At 35.4% G+C, this 14,030-nt stretch overlaps 1 protein-coding gene across 2 annotated transcripts; it reads left to right on the top strand.

Annotated features, from left to right (window-relative positions):
• The first annotated feature begins 672 nt into the window (after positions 1-672).
• LOC143597524 (enoyl-CoA hydratase 2, peroxisomal-like) lies at positions 673-12,069 on the top strand. Of its 2 annotated transcripts, none has more exons than XM_077076013.1 (12): positions 673-693; positions 798-855; positions 3,437-3,459; positions 3,558-3,663; positions 4,350-4,420; positions 4,545-4,617; positions 5,324-5,363; positions 5,696-5,768; positions 10,100-10,247; positions 10,371-10,441; positions 10,669-10,842; positions 11,740-12,069. In XM_077076013.1, the coding sequence occupies exons 2-12, from the start codon at positions 817-819 to the stop codon at positions 11,828-11,830; spliced, it is 909 nt and encodes a 302-aa protein (XP_076932128.1). In that variant the 5' UTR covers positions 673-693; positions 798-816; the 3' UTR covers positions 11,831-12,069. The 2 variants fall into 2 exon arrangements, with proteins under 2 accessions (XP_076932128.1, XP_076932125.1); XM_077076010.1 differs by having other exon boundaries at positions 681-698; positions 738-855.
• The last annotated feature ends 1,961 nt before the right edge of the window (positions 12,070-14,030 follow it).

A 14,030-nucleotide genomic window follows, 5' to 3' on the forward strand; every position in this document is an offset into this window, starting at 1 on the left:
GTTTGTGGCACCAAGCTTTGTTTTTTATCTATATATATCTATATTATATATAATATATGAGTGAGTAACCTCTTAAATTTTAAAATGTATCACTGTTGTTGCATATAAGAATTTAGGGGTAAAATAGTCTTTTGCTTATTCCAAAATAATATACAATAATGGTCATTCAACTTCAATAAGGTTTTGTTAATATATTAAATAGTTACACATTTCCCCCTAATTATAAACCACATACCCAACGGTTTTTTAACGGCCGTAACTTTTTCACACGTTAATATTTTTTCTAATCAATTACACCATAAAAACGAGCATTTTGTTCTCTTTAATTTGAGTATAGTATTGCTATAGTTAATTAATTTTTAAAAAACTAACATGTTACGTGATCAGTTATTACCGACAACGGGTCGAGCATTTTCAGCTAATGGTGTTAGAACGGGCTAGGATTGGAACAAGTTAATACAAAAAGGGTTACTTTAGTTCATGTCGGGATGAGTTTAGATCGAAAGAGTTTATGTCAAATCGGGCTTCGGATTAAACATTTTCTGGTCGGAACATGCCCGTCAAAATGGACTGGGTTTTGAAATTACTGTACATTTCATCTTTGCTTCATACTTGTCGCCACCAGTTACGCGCGTTTAGGCGTCAGTTAAGTGGATGATATTGTTTTTACGTACAAACCGATACCTAATTCCGGTTAGTTACTCTTAATATTAATATTAATATTATTATTATTATTATTATTATTATTATTATTATATGTAATCCATCCGGTTCATCAATTTCACTTTCGATTGCAGTTTGTTTCTTCGATCAATCATGAATCCAGAGCTTGTAATCAATCACCAATTTCCAGAGGTACCTAAATTTCATTTGCTCCTACCTTACTTACTTACTTACTTACTTACTTACTTACTTACTTACTGCTATGCTTGTATATGTTATCTGTAACATGTTTTTCTTCAGATCGTTTGAGCTCTCTTTGTTGGCTTGTGAGTTGTTTTTAAGCTTGATTTATATACGCGATTTTAATTATTTTGAAAAAAACTATAAAACTAGGCTAAGCTTGGCCCGAGCTCGTGTGGTACTGGCACCTTAAACAAGGTAAAGCTCGGGTAATTAGTTAGTTAGTAACTAATCTAGATTAACTATCATGCTATTAGTTTATAATTAGTGACGAAGGTCGCACGAAAACGCAAGGGGCGACGGACTCAATCCTTATAAAATTTTCATAACCGACCCTTGGGGGGCAATAAAGAAGGTTCTCCCATGTTTATAATTATTTCAGGTAGTTAGTTAGTATCTAGTTGGGAGCGGCTCTATACATTTTAACTTGGTCCAGTTTTGACTTAAAAAAAGTATAACATAATTCCTATGTCTATAATATTAAAAAATGAATATCACTTTTTAATTAATGATTCAATTTATAGAATATTATAGTATTTAAAATGTATTTTTTTATTTATATTGATATTCATGTATTTTATTATAAATATTAGTAAAACTTATGATATATTATATATACAATATCCAAAAATTAATTTTCTTTATATTTACCATGTCCGAGTATTCCCAACTCCCCAGTTCGCTGCCCAAGGTCTGCCTAACAACTTTTGCAACCTTGGTTGGGAGAAAAGAGAGATGATTTTACAAGAAGTTTCATATGTTGATAAACTTGGAGAACCAGAGACTACAATGGCTTGGGTTCTAGCATCTAACTAAACTGCTAAATGTATTGAAAGTAGGAGATAATCCTGTTTGTTTCTATGTTTATATGTTATACATGTTGTGTTAAAACATAGGAAACTAGTTATCGATTGGATGACTGCTATTAAGAACTCGTTATTGATAGCCTGTGCGGTGTGAAATTAATACATAGAAACCCAAAAGACGTAAAACTTAAAAGTACACAAGGCTCGTTAAGGCTCGACGAGCCTAAAGAGCTTCCCATACAAGGCTCGAGCTCGGGCTCAATTACTAAGCGAGCTTTATTTGAGACTCGGGCTCGGTTGCACCCCTAGCTGTTGTAATCATCTTCAAATTTGTGTTTGTTTTGAAATTCGTTGGTTCTATTGTTAGTGATACATATCTAGGTTAGAAATATGAACTGAATTTTATAGAAAAGGTTGCTATTCGAATTTTAGGAAATTAAATGGAATGATTTCATATCATGATCTTCAGTTCATCCTAAAATGCAGATGTTAGTTTTCAATTTTGGATGTATACATCATGTAGTGTAGGATTATAGACCATAGTCATGTCAAATCAGGGGTGTTTCGCCTGTAAACGAACCGCACATTCGTGAACTGTTCGGCTGGAAGTTTGTTTGTAAAATAAACAAACGAACATGAACATTGTTTTTGTTCATTTAGCTAAAAGAATGAGCATTTGTTTGTTCATTTATGTTCATGAAAGTCCGTTTATGTTCGTTAAATTTTTAATAAATACATAAGTAGTTATATTTATATAAATATAAACATTAAAGGGACTTGTTTAATTATATGTATATATATATTTACTTAGTTAGTTTTCAGACTTGTTCCTTTGTGTTCGTTTATGTTTGGTCAATTATGTTTAGTTGTTTTCGTGTATGTTTGTTCAGTTATGTTCCTTTTAAGTTTCTTTTTTAAGTTCATTTACGCTCGTAAACTGTTCGTTTAGGTTTTAAACGAACGAACCTGAACCAACACAAACAACCCATTTTCTTAAAGAGCGAACATGAACAAAAAAATTTGTTCAGTTATATGTTCCTGTTTGGTTATAAACTTATAATTAAATGAACGGACATGAACATGCCCTTGTTCGTGTTCGTTTACAGGCCTAGGTGTTTTGACTGTGGGTTTTAGAAGTGGTTAAATGATCATTGCCACTTCAGTTTTGATCCACTGGTAACTAATTTCTTTTCATGATTATCTAATTTCAAAAAGTCAAATAACCAGTTTCAATAAAGGTACAAAACTAGTTATCAAATGGTAGAAGAAATTACTTATTTTACACTTATTTAATCTATTTTTATATTAGTTCAACATTTAGAGTTTGCCAAAACTCTCAATGCCATTGAAGTGTTCATAATTTCAAGTAGCAGAGGTATATGCAATAATGCAAATAAACTAAATCAAGGAAATTAGTAACAGGATCAGTAGATCTAAGAGTATATGTATGTGGCTTGTATTTGTAATTTGCATATATTTCTGACTCATAATTAGTAGACTAGTAGAAATATCTTCTTTATTCCTGGTATTTGGCTGTCATAATCTATGTTTGTATTCTACAAATACATTGGAAATCATGTTTTGAATAGAAATTTGTAGATATGCCAACTATCACTTTTGTATACACTCACACATATCCTCTCTCTCTTTTTTGTTGTCACTCTTGTAGGTAAGTATAGATTGAAAACTATGTTTGGTTTAATTTAGTTTCATTTTATTTATTGCAGGTGTCACATACCTATACTGAAAGGTAAGATTTGATTTTAGAAACATTTTGTCATATTTGTTTTGCTTTAACACTTTCAACTGGTTTAACACACCAATTTCTTAAAACTGTATCTGAAACAGAGATGTTGCTTTATACGCCCTTGGAATTGGAGCATGTGCTAAAGATGCATTGGATGATAAGGAGCTCAAATATGTGTACCATGAAGATGGTCAACAATCCGTCAAGGTTCTACATGTTTAATATATCTTATTTTTAAGTCTTCCAATAATATTACTATGACTGTAAAACCTATACTTATAGCAGCCCATCAAGGTGCTACAATTTGGATAAGTCTTATTTTCTAAATAAACAGCGTGTCAAATATGATTACAATTGCTAGGGGTGTGTATGAGTTTGTTTGGGTCAGTTATTGAACTATTGGTTAACGGGAGAATGATAACCGACCGGTTATGGTTATTCAGTTTTACAAGTTGATCTGGTTCGGTTATGGGTTGGTTAACCATGAACTAGAATTGGTCTTGAAATGTTTGGGTCTGACTAAAATAGCCCAAAACAATGTAATTGGGCCTGTAAGTTTGGGCTCGAAATTTTATAACCACTACACATTAGAGCTTGAATAATTTGATCTTTACCATTTCACATTTGTAAAACTTTTACTAAATCTTTGCTTTTGACCGGTTTAAGTTAGTGGGTCAGGTCAGTTAACCATGGTTTACTAAATCATGGGTTGGTTTGGTTTTCTCGGTTCTGGAAAAGAGAATAACCGTAACTGACACGCTAGTTTCGTTTTCGAAAAAAGTCAACACGACCCATCGGTTAACCGATTGGGTTCAGTTATATCGGTAGTTTTACACCATTTCCATATAAAAGATATTGATTTAAATTATTTGGTGTCGCGACATCGTTTGTAGGTATTTCCAACATTTGCTGCATTATTTTCTATTGGACTTACTTCACAACTAAGCGCGTTGCCGGGATTCACGTAAGTGATTGAAGTATATTGTTAGTATATAACTTATTTCAAAATTTTTATATTTGCTCAGCTGCTCTTAATTGATAAGGCCTTTTCTTAGTAAGTTTTCAAATTATATTATTAAATGACTCAGGTTTGATCCGCGACTTCTTTTACATGGACAGCAATATATTGAGATCTACAAGCCGTTACCTTCTAATTGTGTGGTAAGAATCTGTTTCACAATTTCTTCATGCTAAGTGTTGCCTTTTTATTTTTCTTGTGTTTTTCAAAATAAGGCTATTGATTTCTGATAGGAATGGACAAATTATTACTAGTTTAGGTGGGAAGTTGCATGTTTGTTTGTGATGAAAATGAACATATTTGCTATGTTCACTCGTCAAGAAAACGATATGTTTGTATAATTGTATTAGTTTATGGTCATGACTTCATTCGTTAACAATGTAAATGAACAGTTCACGAACGTAAACGAACGAGCATAATTGAACATAAATGAATGAGCATAACTTAGCTAAAACCAGTTAAAAGTACTAAAACTAAACTAAGTTGTAACGGGCCAAAAAATGTTAAATGCTTATGTTAACGTTAACGAATGAACATAAATGAATGTAAATGAACAAACATAAACGAATTAAATAAACAAACATTCAAGAACATAAAAAAACGAATAAGACACGTGTTCATGCCCGTTCGCTTATAAGTTAAAGAAACATAAACGAATTCCTGCTGGACAGTTCACAAACTGTTCACTGAACCCTCGGTTCGTTTACAGGCCTATGCATGGCATGTTCCTGTTCTATCTATATTATTAAAATTTCTTACTTTGACCCTTCAGTAGTAAATAATAGTTAATTTATTGCAATTGTGTTTTCTTTTTGTTGTTGATTTCGTTTATTGTTCTTACACTTTCAGTTGCAGAACAAGTCAAGCATTGCTGGATTGCATGATAAAGGTTTGGTCTCGCTTATTACAATCTGAAAATTTTATTCCTTGAAATTTTAAATTTTTGATAAAGGCGTCAAATGATGACATGGCAGATGATGAGTTGGTACCTTTTACCAGATGATGAGAAACCAGTTACGCGCTGTCAAAGTTAAAGTGTATATTGAATCGAAAATTTTAACATTTTTTATGGGGCGAACAATGTTAATTACCCGAATAATATATAACCCTTGATAGAAGTAGTTAAGAGTTTCGAGAATTTTCAATGGTTTTTCACTTCTAATGCCATAAATAAAGCTATAACTTGATAAGCAAGAATTACTTGGTATTTGTTTTTTATAGGTAAAGCTACTATTCTTGATATTGAAGTTGTGAGTTATGAAAAAGAGACTGGCGAGCGATTATGCATGAACAGGTTAGCATACGTTAAATGATGAGTCAAAATATATAAGATGGGTCAGAATGGGTCAAACTAAAAATAGAAAATGATTGAAACGGGTCAAAACGGGTTGACATTTCTCGGGTTTTTTTTCTTTTTTTTTATGAAACGAGAAAAACGGAAAAAACTTTTTGGTATTTTTACTTTTTAAGTTTTTGATTTATATTTAAACAAGATCTAAACATGAGGCTTGAGGAGTGGCGAACAACCTTAGAGACAAAAGGTTTAAGGATTAGTCGCTCTAAGACGGAGTACCTTCACTGTGATTTTGGTGGGGTAAATGACAATGAGGACGCACAGATCACCCTTGAAGGGCAGGTGGTTCCGCAGGTAAAGAAGTTCAAGTATCTAGGTTCATTTGTTCAGAGTGATGGGGAATTAGACAGTGATGTGACCCATCGAGTTCAGGTAGGATGGTGTAGATGGAAAGCAGCCACGGGTATATTGTGCGACAAAAGTTTCCCAACTAAACTAAAGGGAAAATTTTATAGGATTGCAGTTAGACCTGCAATGCTATACGGAGCAGATTGTTGGGCCATCAAGAAGGCACAAGTGCGGAAGATGGAGGTAGCAGAAATGAGAATGCTACGTTGGATGTGTGGGCACACAAGGTTAGACCGAATAACAAACGTGTTTCGGGAGAGATTAGGGGTAGCGAACATAGCAGACAAGATAAGAGAGTGGAGATTGAGATGGTTTGGACATGTGAAGAGAAGACAGACGACGAATCCCGTTAGATCCATAGAAAGCATTACTATAGAGGGGAGGAGGGGTAGAGGACGACCTAAATTGACTTGGGACGAGAGGATTAGGCATGATTTGATAGACCTAAACATCTCCGAGGACATGGTTGAGGATAGGAATTCTTGAAGAAGTAGAATTAAAGTTAAGGATTTTTAGGGAGAAATGAATACCTTAGGGCTTCTATTTTCCTTATTTTGGTCACACACCATAATGGTATTTTCTTTACATATATATAGTATTATTATTATTATTGTTATTACTATGACTTGCTTTGCTAGTTTCCTTGCTCGCGGGGTTAGATTGATAGAGGGATTAGCTGGCTCCAACTCCAACAGGGTTATAAGGTTTATCCACTTCCTTACTTCCTCAAAAAAAGGGGGAGACAGGTTTTAGAACCAGCAAACCCTAGAAGTAAAAAAAAGTTAGGTTCTAAAGCAGCTATCGGAGCAGTAGCAGCTTGAAATTCGCATACCAAAGACGAAGGAATTCCCCACTTTCTAATGCAATACGGCAAAGCTTAGGGAGTCAGCTAGTCCAACATCAGTCATTCTAATGGAATATCTGGAATATCGAACTAGGAAATGAAAGACTTTCTTTCTTTATATACGAGTCAATTACATACCGGAAATATCGAACAGTAAATGCTATATCGGAAATGCGATATCTAAAGTCAATCTCAGTGAATTCCGTACCAAGCAGCCCAACCAAAACCTAACAGTATATCAAATCTATCCTATAAAGGTAGTCCAACACAAGTAATCGATACTACGCCTTCGCCCTTTGAGAAGTTACTTTGTTCCCTTGTACAATTTCTTCATTTTAGATAGCTAGAGCTAAGCCTGTCCTAAGTATGAGTCGGGTAGGACCTTTCAGTCAAGTGCCTTGCCTTCCTTGCCTATTCATTTAGTCCAACAATTGAAATACCTATTCGCATTCCTTCCCAGTCCATTTCGAAAGTTACTTTGTTCAGTCGATAGATGCAATGCTGCGATGGAGAAATCTCATATGCTCTCCAACTTGAAAGACCTTCTCTTCCCCCTCTTGGAAACAGGCTAGCGATGAGGAGAAAAGATGATGACAAACGAACTGAAAACTGCGAATGCTTCTAATTCATTGAATCTTATTTTAGAATCCAATTATATATATAATATATATATAAAGCAGAGTGATGTCTTTATGACAATTCGTCAAGTCCGATCGAGAAACCTGCGCCCAAAGTGCTTACGTAGCCGGTCACCGTTTGGCTAAGATCCTTGATGACTGATTCATAAACCACTCTAGCTTGATTTCAGTCTTGTGTTAAGTGTTCGCATAGCGACTCAGGTCCTAACAAGTTGATGTCAGACTGTTCAACATGAGGAACATCTAACTCCTCTAACACAGAGAACATAAAGACTAGGATTAGATGCTTAACATAACGACTCGTATGCTTTCACGAAAGAAGAAGGAGCTCGCAGACATTTAACAAAGGATTGTGTTGGTGTTCCGCGCGCTATCTCAACTCCTAGTTCTAGTAGTACAAGCTCGAATCTGATCTATAAGAATAGCGAAAATAGAGCTCTTTGAAATTGAAAGCGGTATTCCCCCTTATATCCAAAATAAATAGAATCATGGAATTCTCTCCGAGAGCTGCTGAACTAACGACTCTATTAGAAAGCAGAATTAGCAACTTTTACACGAATTTTCAAGTGGATGAGATTGGTTGAGTGGTCTCAGTTATTATTACTATTAGAATTTTATATTACTGTTGAACTTTGATATCATTTGTATTGCTTTATACATATGTACTTTAGAGCTGAGGGTCTCTCTAGAAGCCACCTCTTTATCCCTTTGGATAGAGGTACGGTGTGCGTGATTCCACCCTCCCAAGACCCTACTTATAGCTTTGCTGTTGGTGGGACTTCACGGGGTATGATTGATTGATTGATTGATTTATATTTCGAGTTATAATTTTTTAATCATTTTTTTTAAGTTTTTGGGAGGGTTTTTGAAATCTCAACCCATTTGACACATTTCAAAACCCCTCACAGAAAAATTCAAAAAAAATAATTAAAAAATTATAACTCGAAATATAAATCAAAAACTTAAAAAGTAAAAATACCAAAAAGTTTCCTCCATTTTTCTCGTTCCATGAAAAAAGAAAAAAAAACCCGAGAAATGTCAACCCGTTTTGACCCGTTTCAATCATTTTCTTTTTTTAGTTTGACCCATTCCGACCCATCTTATACATTTTGATACAACCCATTCAACCCATGGGTCAAGATTGCCACCCCTATTGATGACCACAGAGGTGGCGTTTTCGACCCATTTATGAAATGGGTTGTTTTGTTTTTTATTTTTTTTATCAAACGAGTAAATGTAGAAAACTTATCATAAATGAAAACGGGTGAAATTGGTCAAAAGTCGCCTAAAGTGTATTCAAAATGTACAAAAGCTCATAAGTTGCTTTATTAAAAGATATTAGTAGGCTTGTAAATGGATCAAACGAGCAGTGCGTGTTTGGGTTTGTTCGTTTAACTTTAAGCGAACAAATTATCGCAAACAAACAGAGTTTTCTTGTTCTTGTTCGTTTGTTAAGAAAATGAAGATGTTTGCATTCGTTTATTTCATTCGTAAACATACTAACATTACTCAGCTAAAATGAGTTTAAATAATGTGAACAATGCCTTGGTCCTAAATAGTTATTAAATCATCATCATCATCATCATCATCATCATCGTACTCAGTATATCCCACCAATAGCAATGCTATGGTAGGGTCTGAGGAGGGTAAGATGTAGACAGCCTTACCTCTATCCCATAGGGATAGAGAGGCTGCTTCCGGTGAGACCCCCGGCTCGATAGTAGTTTTGCATCAAGCCTTGGACATAAGGCACATAGCACTCAATCATCGGGACACCGGCTGATTGGTGCATGTGCCCTTGTCTTTCGGCTATCAACGCCACCACATGATGCCTGATTAACCTTCCGCCACTTTTAACGTTATTTTCATGAGATTAGTAAAATAACGTCAAAGTTAGTGCAATTTTTCTTTTGCCCACCCGAGGGTTCACACATATATACATTATATGCGTGCACCGCAAGCAGGGCGTTAAATAGTTATTAAATGGTCCTAAAAATTTAGATGAATACATCAACAGACGTAAAAATTTAGATGAATTTAGATGAATACATCAACAGACGTAAATGGTCCTAAAAATTTAGATGAATACATCAACAGACGTAAATGAACGTAAACAAACGAACATAAATGAATTTAATTAAACGAATGGTCAGGGACATAAATGAACAAATGAGACATGTGTTCATGTTCGTTTGTTTATTAAATAAACGAACTTCTCGCCAAACGGTTCACTGAACGTTCGGTTCGTTTACAGTCATAGAAGTTAACTTGTTGACAAATTCTAACGATATTTAACACTAACTATTTTCAGAACTCATTACTGAAAAGAAAGAAACTGTTTAGGGTTTTGATAAGGAATTGATCGTGTGTACTTGTGATCAGTAGTCAGTTTGACAAATGCTTATTTATTCATTTAATCTTTTATTTTTCTTTGAAAGCAGAACAACGGTTTATTTGAGGGGTGCTGGTGGCTTTTCAAAATCATCTGAACCATATTCTTTCTCCAAGTACCCAAAGAACCAAACATCTTCAAAAATTCCAAAAACTCGACCCTTTGTAGTGCACGAGGAATGTACCCAACCAGCACAGGTTTGCAAAGCCGATATTTGACTTAAAATATTGTTTTTAAATGATAATGGTATTTTCATCATTTAGTGCTCAGGTAATTTTAACTATTTAAGTTGATGCTAAATCCTCATGATACCCTTGCAGGCATTGCTTTACAGGCTCTCGGGTGATTACAACCCTTTGCATTCAGATCCTAAGATTGCCGAGGTGGCAGGGTATGCTCGTTGGCTGCTGACATGTTTCATTTTCTGATATATTTATATATTTTAGAGGTGGAAAAATAGTTTGCTTGGGTTACGGGTCAAGTCAAAACCGAACTTTGACCTGTTTCCTTTAGCTATTTTTTTTTATTGATTCATCAGTTTTTTTAGTACTATTTTCTGGTTTTATGGAGACAACTAATATTTAAAGTTTTAAACCAACTACTACTATTAATGTGAAGGTTTTCACGTCCAATACTTCACGGGCTGTGCACCCTCGGGTTTGCTGTGCGGGCTATCATCAGAACCATCTGCAATGGAGATGCAAACCTTGTGAAAGCCATTTCGGGTCGGTTTCTGTTGCATGTTTACCCAGGTGAAACATTAATCACTGAGATGTGGCTTGTAGGCTCCAGGTATTATTATATATTCTTTTAATCTATTAACGGGCCAAAATTAGGGTTCTTAAAAAAGCTTGTGGCTCCGTTGAAAACAAAGCTCGGCTTTAAAGCTCGTTTGTAAATGAGCCGAGCTGAACTGGCTCGGTTCATAGACGAGGTCAGGGTTGGTTCGGCCCATGGCTCTCTCGATAACTGGCTCACTTCTAAACCCCAAATATTTTAATATGTATAATATAATACTTTAAAAATATTGAAAGAAAACAAAATTATTACATATGATATTTTGAATCTGTCTCTCATCTTTAAAAAAATTGAAAAGAAAACAAAAATAGTACATGTAATTTTATAAATTTTGTATTGTGTTAGATTTTTTTTTCTTTATATATTAATGTGTAAAAGAAATTTTAAAAAATTAACAAGCCGGCTAGACTAGCCGCGAGTTGGCTTGAGCTTTATACGAGCCGGGCTCAAGTTCGAACTTTCAGCTTGTTGAAATAAACGACCTGATCTGAGCGGCTCGTTTTAGTTCGAGATCGAGCCCGGGCTTTCCTTGGCTCGTGAACAGCTTTTGACAACTGTACCAGACATCATTTATTCAATTATTTGGCTAACTATACTTCATGTCCATATCACATTTTGCCTACTGGCATAATGGCTCAAAACGGGCTATATGATAGAAAAAATGGGTCGGGTCGGGTCGGGTCGGGTTGATCCACCAACGTGTTTTTGTTCATACTTTTTGAAGTTTAGAAATTATTAATGTTTTATACCAATCTCTTCTAATCTTTTTTAATTTGAATCTATTGACTTGTTAGAAATAAATTATAATCCAAATCCAGATTTTTAGGTAAATGGGTTGAAATTGCTGCATTACTTGTTCGTTTTGACGTATTATTAAATTGAATTTTGCAGAGTTTTGTATCAGACAAAGGTTAAAGAACGAAACCGAGCAGTGCTTGCTGGATTCGTGGACCTGAATCATTTAAGATCTTCATCTCTATGAGTTATTTAAGATCTTCATCTCTATGACTATATGTTATCTATATACATGCTACATTCAGTCGCTTTGGGTCGTATGTTATCTTAAACGGGTCAAATTGTAAAGTTTAGCTAAAAAGAGGGACGAGTTAAACGGGCCCACCTTGTAAACAAGTTGGAAGTCTTCCAACTTTACTTTTATTGTGTACAATCTTTTAAATTAAGTTATTATATATTCATGCATTTAAATTATTATTGTTGCAATTAAATAATTATCTGATTGTTGCACACACCCACTGGGCCCAAGTTAGTCCCGGCCCACTATTCAGCCCGGTCCCAGGGGCCGTTATACGACAAGCCCAATAAGGTTTGCCCTTGTTCTAATTCGCCAAATCATTTCCATTTTTTAATGTTTAGTTTTATGGGCTTTTAGGTAAATTAAGAGGCTACGATAACCATTTTCATTCTGTATTTTAATTATAAAAGAGGATAAGGCGTCGATATATCCTCGACTATCTTGACTCGACGACACAGTGTCGTCGATATAGCTCCTGTCGAGAGAAGCCTCTTTTCTTGTAGTGATAGTTGGTCTTCGTGTGTATATACTATGTTCGTTTAGGTTTAAGCACGACTCAAGGACCCATGGCTTCACACTCTGTTGGTACGTAGAAGGTATAACTGGTTTCTCGGTGTAAGTAATCATCGTATCGAGTAGCATGGTTTCTCTATTTCTTTTTCCTTTTTTTTACCCTAGGTTTTAGTATACCGCAACCTGCTCATTTCATAGTCACTTTGTTTCTTCTAGTCATGAGTTTTTGCATATTCAGCGCATTTGTTTGAAGGTTCACCATGTAAACCTTAGGAAATGAACTAATGCGAGGGATTACACCTCGGGTCATGGCGTCGTGCCACATTTCTTTAGATCTTTCCATATATAGAGTCGAGTTTTTGGCAACAAGTTTCAGACTTACGCTACTTAGTGCATCTCTAATTAACCATAGTAGTCTTCCGCTGCTATAAGGATCTCACCTTTGTGTCATGTTCACCTTCATATGAACAAGCTACTTAACCCTTGGTGAACAGCCCCTCAACTCAATTCACTATTCTTGAGAGCAGTGACGGATCCATGAATTTTCATTTATTAAAGTTAAAAACAGGCTGGGCAACATCAGGTCCATAAAATCATAGCAAAATTGGATTTACGTCTACTTCGGCCTTGGCTAACACAACTTTTTTAACCTCTTTTGGAGATGGTTTGTATTGTGAGGTTAGTGGGTTCGGATTATGTAAAACTCATATTTGCCAAATGTGTTTTTTAATAACTTGAACATGCTTGAGATCATGAAACATAAACTCGACCCTTAGATAAACGGGTTAAACAAATGGCAAGTTATTGTCAGGTTGGTAACACTTATAAATGAGTTGTAATCAAGTTGTAAAGATGCTAAATGTGTTGTAATTTGTAAATAACTGACACATTGTAAACGGGCTTGCACATTGTAAATGTGTTATGGTAAGTTGTATATGGCTTGTTAACAAGTTGAGGTATAACTTATATATCTAAGAAACATGTTTTAATTATAAAACAGACATCGTGAGTCTCGTTACAGGAAGGACAAGAGGGGGGGGGGGGGTCTTCCTGTAACCACCCTCCGGCGTGAGAATCAGTAACGTTTGTTATGAAGAAAGTACTGAAGTAAATGGACTAAGTGTAGTCAGAATGTAGGTGAGTGAATGAATACCTCATGATGATTGAGAGGGTATTTATAGCCGAAGGGTGTGGGAAGGTGGTTGGGCCAGCTGTCCCTTAAGAAGATACCTGCATAACCGTCTGGACGCGTGTCCTTATGTGATTGGTTCAGTTTATACGTTGCATGTGCATGTATAACAACCTGGACACGTGTCTCTTTATCATTGGTTAATGGGAAAATATTGGCCATGTGCACGGTTATAGCGACCTTGCCAGGTGTTATTGGCTGATTGGCCAAAGGATCATGTATTGCCCAAGAAAGCATCTCGGTAAATCTTCTAGAAGGTAATTAGTTATTGACAGCTGTCCCGGAGCATTACCTCGTGGTCATTTACGCGGAAGGGTATTCCTTCTTGCGGATGACTTTTGAGAGCATCTGCTGATTTGTTTTCACTTCTCTTTATATGAATGACTTTGCAAGAAGAGAACTGGAGCATCAAATCCTTTGCCTGTGACACATATGAAGCCATGATAT

The sequence above is a fragment of the Bidens hawaiensis genome, unplaced genomic scaffold (assembly GCF_021521415.1).
Source record: "Bidens hawaiensis isolate Kalapana, Puna unplaced genomic scaffold, B.hawaiensis_p1.1 tig00001792_1, whole genome shotgun sequence".
Lineage (NCBI taxonomy): Eukaryota > Viridiplantae > Streptophyta > Magnoliopsida > Asterales > Asteraceae > Bidens > Bidens hawaiensis.